Here is a 19,418-nt window from a genome sequence, read left to right as displayed (position 1 = left end):
GAAAGACTTTTTTTAAGTCTCTTGAAATGTGATCTTTGGGTGTTCACTATTGTTTTGATCATGACATTTAGTAGTCCAATAATTCTTCATGTTTTTCATGTCAGTTTGTTTTCCAGATCAGTTTTTTTTAAGATAACTGACATTTTATTCTATTTTTTCAATCTCTTGACTTTGCTTTAATATTTCTCTTTGTCTTGAAAATCATTAGCTTCTATTTGGGCCATTCCAATTTTCAGGGAAGTTGTTGTTTGTACAAGGTTTTGAATTTCTTATGCCAAACTAAATTCTCTTTCCAATTCTTTCTTCCATGACTAATATTTTTCCAATAATTTTTCTCTAATATCCTTATTTCCTTGAGAATAACATTTTAAACTCCTTTTTAAAAAATTCCATTTTCATCTCTTCCAGAAATTTTGATTGAAGTCCAAGAAGCATTTTTCTTAAGGTTTTACTTGTTGATATTTTGGAGTCATTCTCTTCTTTTGGAGTTGTATCTTGAGTATGTTGTCATCATAATAGGTTTTTATGGTCAGATTATTGTTTGCTTTATGATTTCAGATTTGATGTTACACAGGCCAGATGCTCTGTGTACTTCTATAGGGAAAATAGTGACTGTCTTTTTGCTACTTTCTTGGGGTATTGATTGTTTCATTGTTCCAGAATTTCAGGGACAGCTCAGTCTGGTAATCTGCCACAAGTGTTCCCAAAGTGGGCTGATCCAGGATTAAGTGTGGTTGTTGTTCCCCATCCTTGTCTGAGCACTACAATTTCCTGACCTGAGTTTAGGTGTGAGCAGCAGTAGACTGTTGTTGTACTTATCCTCTATTAGTCAACTGGGAAGCTCTGTTGGTTCAGTGACAGAAATATAGGTTTCCCCTTTGTCTGGAATTCCTTCCCTCTGCAGTCTTCAGAGACCCACTATTACTGCTTTTTACTGAACCTACTCCTCTCTTTGCATAGTGAAGGACCTTTTCTCAGATCAGAAGGGAAAGAAAGATGAGTTCCCTTCTTCAACCTGACCTGAATTTATAACCCAGAACTGGGTAGTGGGTGAAAAAACTGCCATTTGGTACCAGTCTCTATCATGGGATCCCAGGCTGGATCTTGGAAACTTTTGCACTGATACAAGGCCTTTCCTTTGTGCTGGAGTTTTTAGCCCATAATGTATTTTGTACCAGACCCCATCCCTAACATCTGCATATCTATCTGTCTTCCTGTGCTAAACTGGGCTAGAAAAATGACTCACTCACTGTATCTTTGTCTTGAATTTCTCCATCAGAGTTTGCTCAGGTAAGTTTTCATGGGGAGGCGCAAGTCATTTTGTATTTTTATACTCTAGGTAGCTCCCTAAAAAAAGACAAAAAGTTGCAGGAAAATTACAGGCTTGTCATGGCAGAAAATTTCTCCATATGGGAGTGTCTTATGACTATGAAATCACAGGCCCATTCCCTCCCCATGTAATAGCAGGAAGAGCTGAGATAGTGAAGCAGAGGCCAAGCTATGAACCAGGGTAGTTTCATAGAAATCCCTTGAAAAAGACGCAACATAAAAGAACTGACAGAAAAGTCCCCAAAGGGAGAGAAAGAAAGGGAGATGAATGGAAAGTTGCCTCTACACTGAAAACTGTGCTTAGGAGAGAAGCCTAGAACAGAAGATCCCATGCCAAAAGACTCACTAGATCTCTCAAGTGTTATTGTTTTCTCAAATACAGGTTATTTTATTCCATACTATTTTGTCCTTTTTAGTATTGTAATCTGTATCTTTACAAACCCAAGATCATGGATTTAGGACTTGAAAGGACTTTAGAGTTCATCTATCTAGGACCCTTAGCCTTTTTTGATCTCATGGGTCCCTTTGACTGGTAAAGCAATGACCCCATTTCAGGATATTATTTCTAAATGTTTGAAACAAAATATTAAAAAATCAAAACAGAAAAAAATTGTATTGAAATAAATGCTTAAATATAGGCAAAAACAAGCACACAGATTTCAGGAGATTAATCCCTGATTCTCAGTTCAGCCTCTACATCATGGAGGTCATTCTGGAGCCCAGAGAGTTTAAGTTACTTGCCCTAGATTAACTGGATATAAAGTGGCAGAACTGGGACCAAAGCTCAGATCTTTTCATCCCCACTCCAGTGGGGATCTTTCTCTGGGGCCATACTAAAAACCAAAGCCATGGTCATCAAAGGTAGCAATTCATGAAATATCAAGCACTTAGTTTCTTAGGGGTATCAGCTTCAGTTCATCAAACGATTTGACAAAAATAGTCACTCTTGAAAGTCACAGGGTATATTTTGTGCTTTAGTACCTTGCTTTGAAACTTGAAACAAGTGTGCAATGTTAGATTATGAATGGGGAGGTAGACATTATAAAGATTTTCCTTCCAAGCATAGATTCCAAACACTTGACAGTCAATTTATTTTCACAAGTAGGCTTCTTTTCATTGTTAACTTTTATAACTGAGTCATGGTCTAATGGTTTTAGATGAAAAGTTGTTAAGAATTCATTTTGAGACTGATAAAAACATGAGACAATCTGGATCTTGAGTCATGTAAAATATTAGTTTCAATAATAAATAGAAATATTCATTGAGAAAACATTCATTAACATTATTTAGAATTATACTGTTAGAACTAGAAAGAATCTTACAGGTTGACTCATCTAACCTATTCATTTTTCAGTAAATTCAAAGAGATAACTTAAAAAGTTTAAAATTAATTTGGTTGAAATGCTGAGTTGATAATTTATCTTTTGAAATAAAATGAAAATATTAGTATTTTTATTTATCCCTTATGAGTTTGCATTTTTATAGCACTTTAAAGTTTACGAAGGTTAGCTATCTCTATGAAGTTCAGAAAGAGTAATTGATCTGGCAACATTTAATTAGAAAGGAATCATGGTTGCTCCTACTCTTTGATTCCCATGACTTAATGGATTGTAAATAGTCAAATATTCATCCTGGGATATATATATATTAATGAACTTTTCTCTTGAAAAGCACATATCAAATTTTAAAAGGTCACAATTGTCAAACCACGGACACCATTTTTTTCCTCAGACCCATCATGAGAGCTTCTGGTGGGGAACTTTCTTTATCACTGCTTATCATCACCTTCTGCAATTTAAAGTTTTAGAGAACTCCCTGTAACTTTGAGTGGTTATGACCTACCAGGTAACATTGACTATGTTGAGACAAGGTCAGAATCCAGGACCTTCTAACTTTAAGTCCAGCTCTCTACTCCCTTGCCATGCAGCCTGTCAACATGCGAACTATATTAGATGTGTTATTGCCCAAAAGCAACTATTATAGTGATCTGTTTCTAAAATCTTTCTAAAGCAAAAAATGTTACTTAAATTCTCTACAATGTAGCATATCTGGGGACTGGAGTGACATAGATATTGCAAAATTGGGAAACCTAAGAATTCCTATCCTTTGTCCTTTAACACCCTAGAAATGCTAATCTAGATAAAAATTGGCCTTCTCCCCATCCATAACCCCAGTCATAATTAGTAATTTGGCACCTGAACCAAGTCAGTTAGGAAGAGACAAAGACCTCCAGGATACCACGAACAAAGATATATGGCCTTGAAGCTCCAGGCTATGGGGGCTAACTCTAGGAGAATAAAAAAGGAGATAGGTGAAATTTGGCCCCCCAAAAAAACAGGTCTCAGGTAACTTCCTATTTTAATTACTTATTCTTGTTAATTAGGTGCTAAACCTAATTGTTTCTATACTGTAAAGAGAGTACAAGTCCTATTAGTTCCTTCTAGATTTCAGCACCCTGAAATAAAGCATCAGTTATTCCACCTTAGTTATAGCCCTGCCTACTCCTTTAATAGTATTTATACTCAAATGATCCATAATGAGATACCTTTAAAAACTGAAAGATACCCTGAGAAACACTTATCAAAATTGTGCTATTCAGCTTTAAAAAATGTAATGACTGAACTTGTAGCAAATAACCATTTCTAAGGAATTATATAGGCCATTTCACAAGTAGATATCAATCAGTATGACTAGACTTTTGGTTTAAAAAAAAAGTCACTGTCTACATTCCTAAAACAAAATTATTTTAGGTAGTTTCCTATTATAAAATGTGGAGACTAAATTGAATATTTTCCAGAAGTGCTTCCAATTCTAAAATTTATGGCTCCATAAAACTAAGTATTTGGGGATAATTCTAACTAGTAAGAAAAATAAATTCTGAAAAAGATATGTTGCTATAAAACATTTAAGAAAATTTTAGTTTCTATGTGCAAAATCTTTACTTTCTGGCTGCTTAAAAAATCAGATCTAAGTTTGAGATTCTAGACTTTAGAAATTCTTGAAACTTGTAGATTCACAAGAAAAAAAAATAATTGAGACAGCTAGGTGGTGCAGTGGATAGAATGCTGGGACATCTTCCTGAATTCAAATGTGACCTCAGACACTTTTTTTGACTATGTGACTCAGGAGGCTTCTTAACCCTGTTTGCTTCAGTTTCTTCAAATGGAGTCACAGAAAGTCTAATGTGATTGAAAACAATTGTACAACAACAATGTAGTGATTCTTTTATCAGAGTACTTCTGAAATATTACTTAGAAAATATTCATGGTCATTTAGATTTCTTGTCATATAGATTTCTCAATGAAAATAATATAATGAAGGCTTTTCCTTTTTTTCTGTGAGAATTTTGCAACACTATATTTCTTAGAGTAATAGAGATATTTGGTGAGATAAGTTGCTAGTAAAGTCAAAGGACTGATTATTTTTTTTCATTCCTTCTTTCCCATCTTAGGTGTGGGTTTTACTGTCATCCTTATATCCCTTTATGTTGGATTTTTCTATAACGTCATCATTGCCTGGGCTCTCCATTACTTTTTCTCATCCTTCACTATGGATCTTCCCTGGATACACTGTAATAACACCTGGAATAGCCTGAACTGCTCAGATACTCGCTTTTCCAACTCCAGTGAGAACTTTGATATCAACGACACCTATAAAACCACTCCTGCTGCAGAATATTTTGAGTAAGTAATAGTACTATTGGTTCTGGGAGCAAAATACTTCATTTTTCCAGGAAGGTATAAAAAATGGAACAGTTCCTAAAACAATTCTCACCCTTAGTCCCATCTTTTTTTTTATTTTAGTTTTTTTTTTTTGCAAGGCAATGGGGTTAATTGACTTGCCCAAGGCCACACAGTTAAGTAATTATTAAGTGTCTGAGGTCAGATTTGAACTCACCAGTGCTCTATCCACTGCACCACCTAGCCACCCCACCCTTAGTCCCATCTTAACTGCTATTGACTGGCCCTTACATTTCCATCACTATTCTCTTGGCACAGTGATAGTGAAGAGCTTAGAGTCCTAAACTTAAATAACAACCTCTAACACTTACTAGTTGTATAATACTGGGCAAGTCACATAACTCAGATTGCCTCAGTTTCCTCACCTGCAAAATAAGCAGGAAAAGGAAAAGGCAAGCCACTCCAGTATCTTTGCCAAGAAAACCTCAAATGGGATCACAAAGAGTCAGATTTGACTGAATAACAAAGGAATATTTCCCTCCAAAGGCCATTTCTCTGGATTCGTAGTTTGTCCAAATTGGTATTATTCTTTCTCTTACCATGTTTGCAATAGTCACTGATTAACTCATCCTTTTTTCTCTTCCTATCCTTCTTGTTCCCACAATTTTCTTGTGTGCTTGCTTCTTTTTAAACAATAGCAATCACTGTTTTAGCTCATTATAAATATGTCATCTTGACCAATTTTCTAGATGTGAGGTGAAACATCAGGATTGTTTAAATTTATTATTATTGGTTATTTGTAATTTTCTTTTGGATACTATTAGTTTGTTGTTCTTTAGTGAAGTATTTGTCCATTTCTACTAGGAATAGATCTTGGTCATATATTTCTGTTATTTGTGTTTACATCGTGTACAACAAATTTTTATCAGAGATAAATGATATAAATATTTTAATCAGTTAACCTATTTCCTTCTTATACAAATTCCACTGATTTTATGTTATGATGATCCATTTTAACTTTTGAAATTACTTCTATTCCTCTTTTGGTAAGGGATGCAACATATACACCTACAAATATACCTAAATTGTGTCAATATTTATTTCTTGTATAAGTTTTGATGATATAACAGACTGTTTTCTAGTTTTCACAGCAGTTTTTTGAAAATTATTAATTATTATTATTATTAATTATTAATTGCCTTCTTAAGTAGTTTAGTTTGGAGATTTTTCAAATACTGGGTTATTGAATTCAATTATTACCAATTCTTCTTTCTCTACTCTGTTCCATTGATCTATTTATCTTTTTTAAAAATAGTACTGAGTGGTTTTTGCTGATTTCTGTTTTAGAATATAGTTTGAGATCTGACAATGCTTTTCAACCTCCATTCCTACCTTTAAAAATATTTATTTTGATAATCTAGATTTTTCATGTTTCCCAATGAAGTTTTTTTTTTACTTTAAAAATGTTTTACTTTGAACACTGACAAACATGACTATTGTCATATATAAATAATAGAAAAATGTATATGAAACTGCAAGTTTAGTTACATAGAGCCTGGGCTATTTTTTAAGTATATATATGCTAAATTCGGTTTTTGCTCTAAAAGCTGTCCCACTTATCTGTATTTTCTTTTGACCTGTTCTGTTTTTTTCTCTGTACATTTAAACATGTTTCATCCTTCCCCCTTCCTTTCATTCTTCCTTCCTTTCTTCCTCCCTAACTCCCTTTCTTAATTTCTTTTTTTTCTAGTCTTGTCTTCATTTTTGGTTTATTTATTTTCATATTATTACAATAATCTTGTTGTGAAAGTAAAGATAAAACTCCTCCCCCCAAAAGATAGAGAAACCTCAAGAGAAATGAAGTGAGAGAAAAAAAAATAATTGTACTTAGTTTGTGTCTAGATTCTATTGGCTCTGTCTTTGGAATGGTTTACCTTTCTTATCATAAGTCCATCAGAGAAGTTCCTTCAATATTTTTTCCCATCATTGTTATTACTAGCTATATTTCCCTCCATTCTATTCCTCCCCACTCCTAGTTTTTCTATTCTTTCTTCTCCTTTCACCCTGTCTCTCCTCAGAAGTGTGTTGTATCTGACTACCTTCACCCACGATCTTCCCTCAATTCTATTACCTGCTCCCCCTACTCCCCTCCCCTGTTCCCCTTATCCCATTCCTTTCCTCTCATTTTTCTCTAGCATAAGATAGATTTCTACACCTTATTAATTGTATATGTTATTTCTTCACTGAGACATTTCTAAAGAGCCTGAAGGCTCACTCATTCCACCTCTCCTTCCCCACTTCCACTGCATTGCAAAAGCTTTTTCTTGATTCTTTTATGTGAAATATCTTAACCAATTCTACCTCTCCTTTCCCTTTCTCCTTGTCTATATATCTCCTTCTAATTGCTCTTAAAAATGGGAAAGTTCATATGAATTATCAGTATCTTCTTCCCATGCATGAATATATGCAGTTCAACATCATTAAATTCCTCATAATTAGTCCTTCCCATCCACCCTCTGTATGCTTCACCTGAGTCCTGTACTTGGAGAATAAACTTTCAGTTCAGCTCTGGTCGTTTCAACAAGAAAGTGTGAAAGTCCCCTATTCCATTGAAAATCCATCTTTTCCCCTGAAAGAGGATATTCAGTTTTGCTGAGTAGCTGATTCTTGGTTGTAAACCAAGATCTTTTGCCTTTGGGAATATCATATTCCAAGTCCTATGAACCCTTAATGTAGATGCTGCCAAATCCTCCATAATCCTAACTATAGAGTCATGGTAGTTGAATTGTTTCTTTCTGGCAACTTATAGTATTTTCTCTTTGACTTGGAAGTTTTGGAATTTGGCTATCATATTCCTAGGATGGGTTTTTTTTGGAGGGGGTTTCTCTTTCATGAGGTGATCAGTGGATTCCCTCAATTCCTTTTTTACTCTCTGTTTCTAGGATCTCAGGGCAATTTTGCTGTATTATGTCTTGAAAAATGAAGCCTAGGTTCTTTTCCTGGTCATGACTTTCAGGTAGCCCAATAATTTTTAAATGATCTCTTCTGATCTGTTTTCCAGGTCCATTGTTTTTCCAATGAGATATTTCACATTTTCTTCTAATTTTTCATTCTTTTAATATTGTTTTATTGTTTCTTGATTTCTTGCAAAGTCACCAGCTTCCTTTAGCACCATTCTACATTTGAAGGAGTTATTTTCTCCAGAGAGCTTTTTATCTCCTTTTCCAACTGGCCATTTCTGCTTTTTTAAGGCATTCTTCGCTTCATTGGTCTTTTGGGTTGCTTTTTCCATTTGACATAAACTGGATTTTAACGTTACTTTCTTCATTATTTTTTGTATTTCCTTCACCAGGCTGCTGACATAGTTTCCATGACTTACCTGCATTGCTCTTATTTCTCTTCCCAATTTTTTCCTCTGCTTCCCTTATTTGTTTTTCAAAGTCTTCTCTGAGCTCTTCCATATAGCCTGAGCCTATTTCCTATTCCTCCTGGAGACTTTGGATTCAGAAGCTTTGACTTTGTCATCTTCTGAGTGTAAATTTTGATCTTCCACAGGACCAAAGTAATTTTCTTTGTTCAGGTTCTTCTTTTTCTCTTGTTTGCTCATTTCCTCAGCCTATGACTGATTTACTTTAGACACCCCACTTAGGACCTCAATTCAAGGTCTTCTTAGAGGGTTCTGACTGCTTTCTTGCCTGTGCACTGCCCTAGAGCTATGAGGAGGGTCCCTGCATCTCTATGACAGCATGGGGCCCCAAACTGCAACCTGGATCTGAGTATGTGCAAATCATAGAATCCTACCCCAGGGATAACAGAAAGACCTCTATAGTCTCTCCCTAACCCCTTATCATCTGCGGGCTGAGGGCTCTGGAAGCAGCTGCTGGGTGACTCTGCAGGTTCCTGCCTCAGGTTCCCACCACAGGACTGCTCCAAGGTTGGTGCTGGCTTGGGCTCCACCCTAACTGTGGTGTGGCAGAGTTGTCTTACAACCCCTTCAAGCCATTCTGGAAATCCCTGGGCCAAGAGGTCTAGAAATCCACCACTACCACCACAGACCCAGGCACCCCCAGGGACCCAAGCATGGACTGTTCCTGGAAGCCTGGAGCTAATTTACTCTGTAGGCTGTGCTATGGCCTGCCTGCACTGTAACCCACCTGCACTGTGGTTCTTTCCAAACCTTGGTCCTGGTGAAGCAGACCTTTCCCACAGATCCTCTAAGTTTGGACTGGGAGATTGTATTGCTCAGTCTTTCTGTAGGTTTTGGTGCTATAAATTTTGGCTAGAGTCATAATTTGACAGCTTTTGGAGTTTTCTGGGAATGAGTTTCCAGAAATTCCTACCTTCACGCCACCATCTTGGTTCCTCCCCCTCCCAAATGAATTTCGTTGTTGTTTTGTCTACCTCTCAAAAGTATCCTTTTGGTATTTGGTGAATAAAGCTATAAATCTGTAAATTAGCTTTATTGTTAAAAGGCAATTTTATTAAATTGTCAGAGCGCTGAATATTTATTCTCTTAATCCATTTCCTGAAGTTCATCTTTATTTCCTTAATTAAAATTTTGTAATTGTATGAATTCAATATTGAATTGTTTTGGCAGATTGATTCTCCTTTTTATTTATTTTTTTAATTTTGTAATAATTTTGAATGAGATTTCCACAGGAGAACTGTGAGATTCAAATGAGATATTGGATGTAGGGTACTTATTAGCAAACCTTAAAGTACTATAGAAATTATTGTTAAAATTTGATATTAATATCATTATTATTATTATTATTATTATTGTTATTATTAACCTAGATGTCTTGTCTTGTTATACCTTAATTGCCTATGCTTGTTAACCCTCCTGCTGAGTGTGAGTAGTGTTTATAGAGCAATCAGGGGCATTCTGGAAAATGTTTAATAACTGAACTCTCAAAAACTTGTATGCACACATATTAAATTTTAATTTATATTAACACTTTCTTAAGTCTAGCCAATAAATAAAGGAATAAACTATACCCTGATTTGTAATAATTATCAATTTCTGAGTGTAAATATTCACATTAAAAATTTAACAATTAAATATTTAGAGCTGGCTTCAGCACACTCCTGGATTTCCATGTCTATTAATACTACATTGATTTAGAAGTCCTATTGCTTTTTGTGTATTCATTTTTTTGCGTGTGTGTGTGTTCATTTTGTGTAAAGCAAATTTACTGAAGCTATTTTGACTACAATTTAGTAACTTCTTGGCTATTATTTTTGAGAGGGAGATAGTTACATTAGTGGTTAGGGCACTCCACTTCCAAGAGGGAAGATGAGTTCAAATCAATTCTTAAATATTTACTATGTGACCCTAGGTAAGTCATTTAGCTTCCAAGGGTTTTATTTCTGCATCTATAAAAATGAAAAAATTCAAGCTCTAACTCTATGATGTTATTGTCTCAATTAGTTTATTTGTAATTAGATAAGATTTTCTAACTAAATCGTCATATCAAATAGAGATTATTTTGTCTCCTCTTTTCTTTCTATCTTTTTCCTCTTATTTCTAGTATTTTTAGAAATACATCTAATCACTGCAGATTTTTGCTTTACCTTTGTCATTATTACAGAAGAATCTTGAAATGGACTTATTTAAATTAATCACTGTTATTATAGTGTTTGAAGCATAAAGCTTTTTCTCCCCTGGAGGCAATCTATGTATTCTTTTGATTTATACTTTGGTTTTGTATTCACAAGTTCCATGAATTTTTCTTGTATTATTGCCTTCATTGGAGTATTCCAGGATTTTGGTTTGTCAGGTTTTCTAAGAGAACTCTGAATCACTTAAGTTGTCTCTTCACATCCTGTCTTTGAGATCAGCGGCTTTGGTTTGTAGAGAGAGTAGGTGTTCCTTTAATGATGTTACCCCTTGCTTCTCTTCTGCCACATTTTCCTCCACTTGTTTTGTATTGCAAATGTGTTTCTCTCTCTCTTCCTTCTTTGTTGAAGCTTTCTATCATTGATTTGATTTTTCTAGTTTTCTAATTGAGTTTTTTATTTCTCTCTCTCTTTCTACATACATATATGTGTAGGTGTGTTAATTTGTTTTATATTCTTTACTAATTTCTTAGGATTTCAATATACAAATAGCTTTTCCTTTTCTTTGGAGTCATTTTGCAATTGTTTATGTTGTTTCAAGTTCTCTTAGGTTTCCACAGGATTCGTCAGACATTGATTTCACTTTCCTTTTTATTATATTTGTTGAGAACTTTGCTCTTTGCACATTTAGTATCTATTGCAGCATTTATTTTGTTATTTATATGCCTGTGATCAAGGTGTTTGTTGAGTTGTCTGCCTCATATTCTTTAATATTTCAATCTTTTTTCTGTATGTTTCTCCATTACTTCTTTCCTGACTTCTCTTCTTCCTTTTGCTGGTTCATCACTGGAGAAGGACTTGAAAACTGCATTACTCTTCTTCCACACTGAATAGTTTGGATTTTATTGGTATTGGTCCCTACCCTTAGAAAGGATTGGTTCCAGTCAATTGTTTTTTGTTTTCTTCTGTTTTGTTTTTCATATCAGTGCAGTCACTGATGTTGCCTCAATTCCTATCTTAGTTGTCATTCTTTCCTTCTCTGACTAGTCTAAATTAGCCTCTACCACTATGCTGGGGGTTGAAGGAGGGCTTGAACAGTTCTCCAGGCAGAATCTCTACATTCCTGATTCTATAACACAGTGGCTTCCCCAAGCAGGAGATAGCATACTTCCATTTTCTTTTCCTCACTGAGTTGGCAGAAGCAGTGTCTGCTAGTTGTTGAGGGTCTGAGGTGGATGGGGGTAAAAAGTGTGCTGGCAAATTTTTTGCAATAGGTGACTATTCAAAAGTAGGTTGTACTTGTGTACTTAAGATTATTTATCCCTGCCTGAAGCAGAAAGGCTGATTTGAGATAGGTGCTGAATGAAAATTTTGTTAAAATTAGCACATTCTATGGTCATTGGCTTTCTTTAATTTTTGGCCTGTGGATTTAACTGTAATTGTTCTACATTTGTCATGTAAATTCTTTTTATGAGGGTGTTTAAGCATCTGTGGGGAATGGAAAACTATCCCTATCTTGTTGGTCATGTACTCAATACATATTTTTTAAATTGTATCTAATTCTCAGATGTCTAATACATATATATGTATATATATATTAACATAGTTTTTTTTAAATATCATCATTTAGCTCTAAGAATTTTGGAATTATCCTTAACAAATTTGCAATTGCTTGAATTTGATTAAAATCTGCATTTGTAATATTTTGAGGGAATTCAGGATATTTTTACAGCAGAGAACTTGAGTGATCTATTGAGAATTTCATACTATTTGCATTATTCCAGTAGACAATTTTAATTTCTTTGATGTTATGAAAAAGTTAGCACTTGCATTTGATACTTTATTAAGATAATTTGAATACCATAGTAGGAAGTTCAAGATTTCTTCTGGGCTTGATCTACTCTTCCAAATGAAAAATTACGGTTTCTGACCAAGAAACAGCACTAGTTATAAAATATCAAGAATTCCACCAAGCTTAAAAATATTTTTTCTATTTCTCCTTGATTCTTTTTGTTATGTAGTTATACTACTATATATTTTATTTGAATCAGCTTCCATTGGGTCCATTTGATTGTATTGTATTAATTACCATATGTTATTGAAATGCTTCTGTGTTTGAAATTGATAGATAGGACCTATCCATGTACAAAGAAAAACATCAGGCCTTCTTTATTACTAGAACCTATACCTTTTTAAAAAATTTTATTTATTTAAGGCAATGAGGTTAAGTGACTTGTCCAAGATCACACAGCAAGGCAATTGTTAAGTGTCTGAATCTGGATTTGAACTCAGGTCATCCTGATTCGAGGGCTGGTGCTCTATTCACTGCACCACCTAGCTGCCCCCAGAACCTATACCTTTTAAAAATAAAATCCAAGATGACATTGATTTTTTCCTCTCTTCCTTCCTCCTTCCCTTACTCCCTTCATTCCTTCCTTTCTTTAATTTTCTTCCTTCCTTCCTTCCTTCCTTCCTGCCTGCTTTTCTTTCTCTTTCCTTTCTTCTTTTCATTGATCCTTCCTTCCTCCCTTCCTTCTTTCACCTACTATTTCAGTAACCTTTAAAAAAAAGAAATGTAGTTGGGAATGAATTGTTCTTGATGAAGCCATGGTTCTTCTTTTGCAATCACAATGATCCTTTCTAAATGTTCACTGATCATCCCTGCTAGAGGGATCTAAACTAGGAAGCCAGACCAAAATAAATGGTCTGTGATTTTCAAATTAATCTCTTCTATAAAAATAAGATCACTTTCCTAGTTTTATGACACTTCCCCTGTTTTCCACATATGTTTAAATATTACTAGCAATGGCTCAGCACTTAAATTTGCTATTTTTTCAAGATGTAACCCATCTGACTTAAGTGACTTGAATTTGTCAAGAGGATCAAGGTGATCTTCTTACTGTCTCTTTACTTACTTGGCTATGAGTTCCTGTTAGACACTTATGTTCTGTCATTTCCAATGCAGAGAAAACAGAAGCAAAATAATTTTGTAGCTCTACTTCTCTCTGTTGTAAGATATCTCATACACACCAAATCAATGGTCACATAACTTCTTTGATCCTATTCTCAATATAACTTTAAAAAAATACTTTTGTTTTGGAAAGGGAAGTTAACCTTTCCCAAGGCCACACAACCAGGCAATTATCAAGTGTCTGAGGCCGGATCTGAACTCAGGTACTCCTGACTCCAGGGCCGGTACTCCATCCACTATGCCACCTATCTGCCCCCACCTTAGCGCTCTTGATGCTATTTTCACAAGACTGTGAAATACTCTTATTTTCATTCTTTGCTACCTGACTTTTGTATATTCCATTTTAAAAATTAAGTCAATTGAGCAATTCTTTTGGTGTGCACATTTTGGTGTATACTCTTCAGACAACTTTCATTTTCCCTTCTTGTTGAAATTATTTACCTTTATGTCTTTAGTATGTTTCACTTTCATCCTAGGAAGACTCTCCTTCCAGACATTTAATCCAAGGAGAATATTGCTGATATATGTATGTATGCTTGCTTGCATGCATGCTTGTAGGGGTACATATTAAGATTTTGAAAATATCATTTGTACACACATTTTATGTATTCTGTGTGTATATGTCAGGTACATGTAATGGTGATACATGAAGAGCAAATGTCCCCCACATTTGGAAGATAATCCACATTCCTATTTCTTATCTATTGGCTATGATTCATTAGTTCTTCACTCCAGAGTGTAGGTAGGTGAAAGGGAAGCAAATCAAATTCAGATCTCCCTTGTTTGCTGGGATGAGCAACCAGTTGAGACTGTTTACTAAAATTAAGTCTCTAATACAAATACAAGAAGAAAGATAATCTCTGACCTCAAGGAAGTTACATTCCAATGGGAATACAATACATAAAAGAAAGTTCAAAGAGAAGTTGGAAAGAGAAGGTACCCATATAGGGGTATGATAGAAAAAGTCTAGAAAGATAGGAGTGGAGCCTGGGGGAAAATGAGCCATGACTGATCTGGACACTTTTCTTTAATGGAGGTTCCCCACCAATCTTAGGAGGGTGTCACAGAGGCAGAGTACTCTTCCACTGTGAGAAGTCTGATGAAGAAGAGAAGGTCTCAGAAGCAAAGTAAACTTCCTGGGTGAGAGAAGTGGTGTGGTAGTGTGGATAATGGAAGTGGATAGTGGTAGTCCAGAGGGATAGGAGGAGAACCTGGATATTGATAGGATATTGGAGAGGGAAAATTTGGAAAAGAGAGAAGCAAAAGATCTCCCCTCTGAGATTCCCTGAATCATTAAGTCATAGTGAGGTGAAAGAGAAGAGGGAAGAGTGACAGATGAATGAGGTTTCAAGCCTGATTAAGCAGGTGGTAGAAATAACTAATTTCTACAGAGAGAATGGTAATGGAATTCATAACTCATATTTCTAAATCTCCTTAAGCAATATTGAACCTTGGGAGGGAAGATAGTAAATAATAGGAACATTTCTATCTCTAAAGGATTGTTTTCATGTTCATATTGTCAGTTTGTTCAACCTTCCCCCATGAACACAAATTCACATGAAAATCTAATCAAAAACTTTAAAAGGTCATGTTTTCTAAATTTATCTCTCACCAAATAGATTTCATAAAGATCTCTAGGCTAATTTGATTTCCTTTAAGACTTGAACCTTGCGATTTGTTTGGTTAGTTACTGTACTGTTAAAGGTATCTAGAGCTATGACTACCATTTTAGAAGCAATAGAATCAAAATGCATATAGTAGGGATTTCCCAAACTTAGGGTGACAACAGCTCTCTCTGGAATGTGCCTCATTTCCTCAAGAATTGTTATGAAACACTCAAAATTTAAAAAACTTTCATGTGATCTGATTTTTAAAATTACATGTTATTTGCCACTTTTGTGATAGAGAGATATCACGATATTAAAAAAGAGGGGGTAGGTAGGTGGTGTAGTAAATAGAGCACTGGCCCTGGAGTCAGGAGGACCTGAGTTTAAACTTTTTCTCAGACATTTAATAATTACCTAGCTGTGTGACCTTGGATGAGTCACATAATCCTATTGCCTTGTAAAAAACCAAAACAAAAAAAGATGCTTGCTATTAAAAATTCCAAACAAACAAAAAACATTGTTGTCTTCTTGTCTAATCATTGGTTACAGTACTTGATATATTGTTTAATCAGTTTTACAAAAATTAACTAGATATACCCACAGATATACTTGCTTACAATTTCCCTTCTAACCACCCAGTGCTCCCTCACTCTCAAATGTATACAGAAAAGTGAAGGAAAATCATATTTTTCAGTATTCCTTTGGCAAATAGATGACTGGCTATTTGTCATGTGTTTCAATTGCACCATTCACATGTCTGCACAAAAAACACTATGATGCTCATCTATACCATTACAATGTCTATATGGTGATTAACAAGATTGATCAATATATAATTATAAACCCTGCATAATCATTGAACAGCATTTCAGTGAAGATATAAAAACTTATCATATATTTCCTTAAGCAAATTTTCTCTTTTTTGACCCAAATAAATCAAAGATATATAAGTACAACAGACAGTTCAAAAGTGAAATGGGAATAATTATTTACAACTTTTTCTGAGTGTTAATCTAAATAAGAAGTAACATGATAGAATCTCTAATTATCTTCAATTGGTAAAGTATCACCTTCAGCAAAGCCTTTTCTCAAAGGCAAGTACTATTTTATTTTTGTCTTTGTAATCCCAGTACATTTGTTATTGTTCAGTCAAGTTTGACCCTTTGTGATCCCATGAACTTGTCCTTGGAATTTTCTTGGCAAAGATTCTGGAGGAGTTTTCCATTTCCTTCCCTACTGTTTCTCCCAGTACCCTATCCATTGCACCACCTAACTGCTCCTTTAACTGAGGATACAGAGAGAAAATAAGACACTTATTTTTCAGTCAAGGAGCTCATATATACTTATGTCTAATTCTTTATTACCTCATAGACAATGGGGTTTTCTTGGCAAGGATATTGGAATGGGTTGCCATTTCCTTCTACACCTCATTTTACAGATGAGAAAACTGAGGTAAATAAGGATTAAGTGACTTGCTTGGGGTCACACAGCTAGTAGGTATCCAAGGCTGAATTTGAATTTGGATCTTCCTTAATCCAGGTCTTGTACTCTACCCAGGGCACCACCTAGTTGCCCTAGCAGTGCATTTAACAAAAGTTAAATAAATGTTGAGTGACTGTCACAGAGAAAAGAGTTCTCATCTACAATTAGACATGGAATCTGATCTTTGTACTTTGCTAACTAGGTGGTAAGATCATGGTAAAATCACTGAATTTAGGATCATAGCTATGGAATCAGGAAGGATTTTAGGGAAAATCTAATCCAATCTTCTAATTTTATAGATGAGGAAATTGAAGCCCTGAAAGATTAACTGTCTTGTCCAAGGTTATACTAGTAGCAAATGACAGAGGCTTCTCTGAGTTTCCTTCTCATACTAGCCTTTATCTAAGCCAACACATAATCTTTGCATTTGTGTCACTATGGGGATATATAATATGCAGATGACTGCTGAGAAGAAGGTAAAGAAGAGAAGCTTGAGAATTCTCAATATTTGCTAAGGTTCTCAACTATGAATATACACATAAAGGGAACAGAAATATGCAGTGCTCTTATAATGTATGATGTTAACAAGTATCATTATATCTATATATTTAAAGATTTAGCTATAATATATATCTATATATCTATAGATTTATATCATGGTAAACTTTAATCTATCTGGGGACCCTTTTAGGAGCCCAGGATCAGACTAACACTTAATGACTATTATATATCAGGGTTTTACTACATTTCTTTATTATAGAGGGGTACTGTGATGCAGTAGAAAGAGAATTGAGAATTGGTTCAACTATTCTGGAAGGTAGTTTGGAAGCATTAAACTGTGATTATTCTTTGATCCAGCAATTACACTAGTAGGTATATGTCTCAGAGATCAAAGATAGAGTGGAAAATTTTATATGAATAAAAATATAGCAAACCTTTTCGTTATAATAATGAAATCCGTATTTCACAATATATTCCTTGATCTCCCAGAGAGCTTGCTGTTAAAAAAAGTATAAAAAAGAAAGTAAAAAAGTTTAGTAAAACCAACATAGTAAAAAAAGTCAAAACTTTTATGAAGCATTCCATCTCCCATATACAGTCTTACAGTTCGACTAAGAAGGACCATGCCTTCTCATAGCTCTTCTTTAGAGCCAGGCAGATTCTCTGTATATGAGGAAACTGGGACCAAGAAAGGTTGGAGCTTGTTGAAATTTCATGCAACCATTAAATGCCAAAACAGATAAAAACCCAAGTCATCTGACTCCAGATCCTTCACTTTGCAAATGTAGACATAATAGAAATGTATACAATCTTTCTCCTCCTGATTTTTCAGACGAGGAGTGCTGCATCTTCATCAGAGCAAAGGGATCGATGATTTGGGGCTTCCTCGGTGGCAATTAACCTCATGCTTGGTTATTGTAATTGTACTGCTTTACTTCAGCTTATGGAAAGGAGTGAAAACATCTGGGAAGGTAAGGTTCATTGACAGTTAGACATTATGAATCAAAGATACTTATAAGTTCAAGACATTTTTGATAATAAGAGGATAGTAATAGAGTCAGGATTAGGGGTTTTCTTTCTTGAAAGATGATAATCAGTTAAAGTGGAACTCTTTGTCTTCATTACAAATGTCAGTATAAGAAAAGGTTGACTGATCTGCACCTACACTCTAAAATGAAAGACATGTAGAAATGTAAACATTACTGTAGAAGAGAAAGAATTTTACTTTACTATCCGTGGAGAAAATATCAAGTAATTAAAGAATACCTCTTGTCTAGGTAATGAAGTTCTGAGATGGACAAGCAATGGCTTGTCCGTTAGCATATATATATCTTGGACAAGCACTATAAATGAATCATATCTAGAGCTTAGAATCAAACAGGAAGAGGAGAGAAGGCTAGATTACTTTTGGGAAATTGTAAATCCTTTAATATAACCCCAAATTTCTTGAAACAAAGGTCAATCTTTTTTAGCACAAATATTCTACCAATAATGTGGTTTTTTTTGCTGAGTAATGTTACTGAGGATTCTAAATGAATATCATCTGGGGCAATGCAGAGGTATGTGCTAGGTGCAAACAGGCTACAAGACTTAAAAAAACAACTAAGAGGAACAAAAGTAAAGGTATCAAAGAAATATATGATTAAAAAAAGAAGCCGAGTAGGTCTTGTAAGGGCTAAAACCTAAGCAGTGGACAGCCTTCATATTCACTCATATCCTGAAAGTGTTGAGAAGGAACACCTTCTCCCTGGCCTATAATTGATGCCTAAACATGGTGAACATATGAGAGGAAAGAATAGTCTCTTCCAGGATAGACAAGCATAAATGGGTCATATTCCACCTCCTTGGAATAGATGCCAGATCCACTTATGGATTTCAATATAGAAATGAAAACATTCTCAGTTGTTGATAAGCATTAATGGTTTTAATGAAAAAAAAAGAAGCTTTACTTAAGACAAACCAATGACTATCCTTCACATACAAAAGAAGGAAATAGTACCCTAATTAATGACTGCATCAATCATATTTCCATGCTGTGGAAATTATCCTGATATTTGGTGATGAGAGAGAGAGAGAATGCAAGCAAACATTGATCTTAGGGCCAGGAAAATCAATTTTTGTGTATTCTCTAGCCTTTTACCATGTTCTGGGTAGATAAACTTGCAGTAAAACTGAATCCTGAATTAACAAAATATTCCAGTCTATATTGGAATACTTAACAATGCATGCAGATGCTTTAAAACTAAAGTGTGAACATATCTGATAAGAATATTATCAAAACTCAAAATG

General features: G+C 34.8%; 1 protein-coding gene and 1 long non-coding RNA gene across 3 annotated transcripts in view; one reads left to right on the top strand and one right to left on the bottom strand.

Annotated features, from left to right (window-relative positions):
- LOC141502493 (uncharacterized) overlaps window positions 1–19,418 on the bottom strand; it is a 156,163-nt gene that overhangs the window by 16,696 nt on the left and 120,049 nt on the right. The gene's annotated exons all lie outside the window — the stretch shown is intronic.
- SLC6A3 (solute carrier family 6 member 3) overlaps window positions 1–19,418 on the top strand; it is an 87,953-nt gene that overhangs the window by 11,718 nt on the left and 56,817 nt on the right. Inside the window, exons 3-4 of the mRNA XM_074201271.1 lie at window positions 4,781–5,012; window positions 17,962–18,100. Coding sequence (XP_074057372.1) covers window positions 4,781–5,012; window positions 17,962–18,100 — 371 coding nt within the window. The remainder of the gene's footprint in view (window positions 1–4,780; window positions 5,013–17,961; window positions 18,101–19,418) is intronic.

This window comes from Macrotis lagotis, chromosome X (assembly GCF_037893015.1).
Source record: "Macrotis lagotis isolate mMagLag1 chromosome X, bilby.v1.9.chrom.fasta, whole genome shotgun sequence".
NCBI lineage: Eukaryota > Metazoa > Chordata > Mammalia > Peramelemorphia > Peramelidae > Macrotis > Macrotis lagotis.
This window is presented reverse-complemented; position numbering and strand designations above follow the sequence as displayed.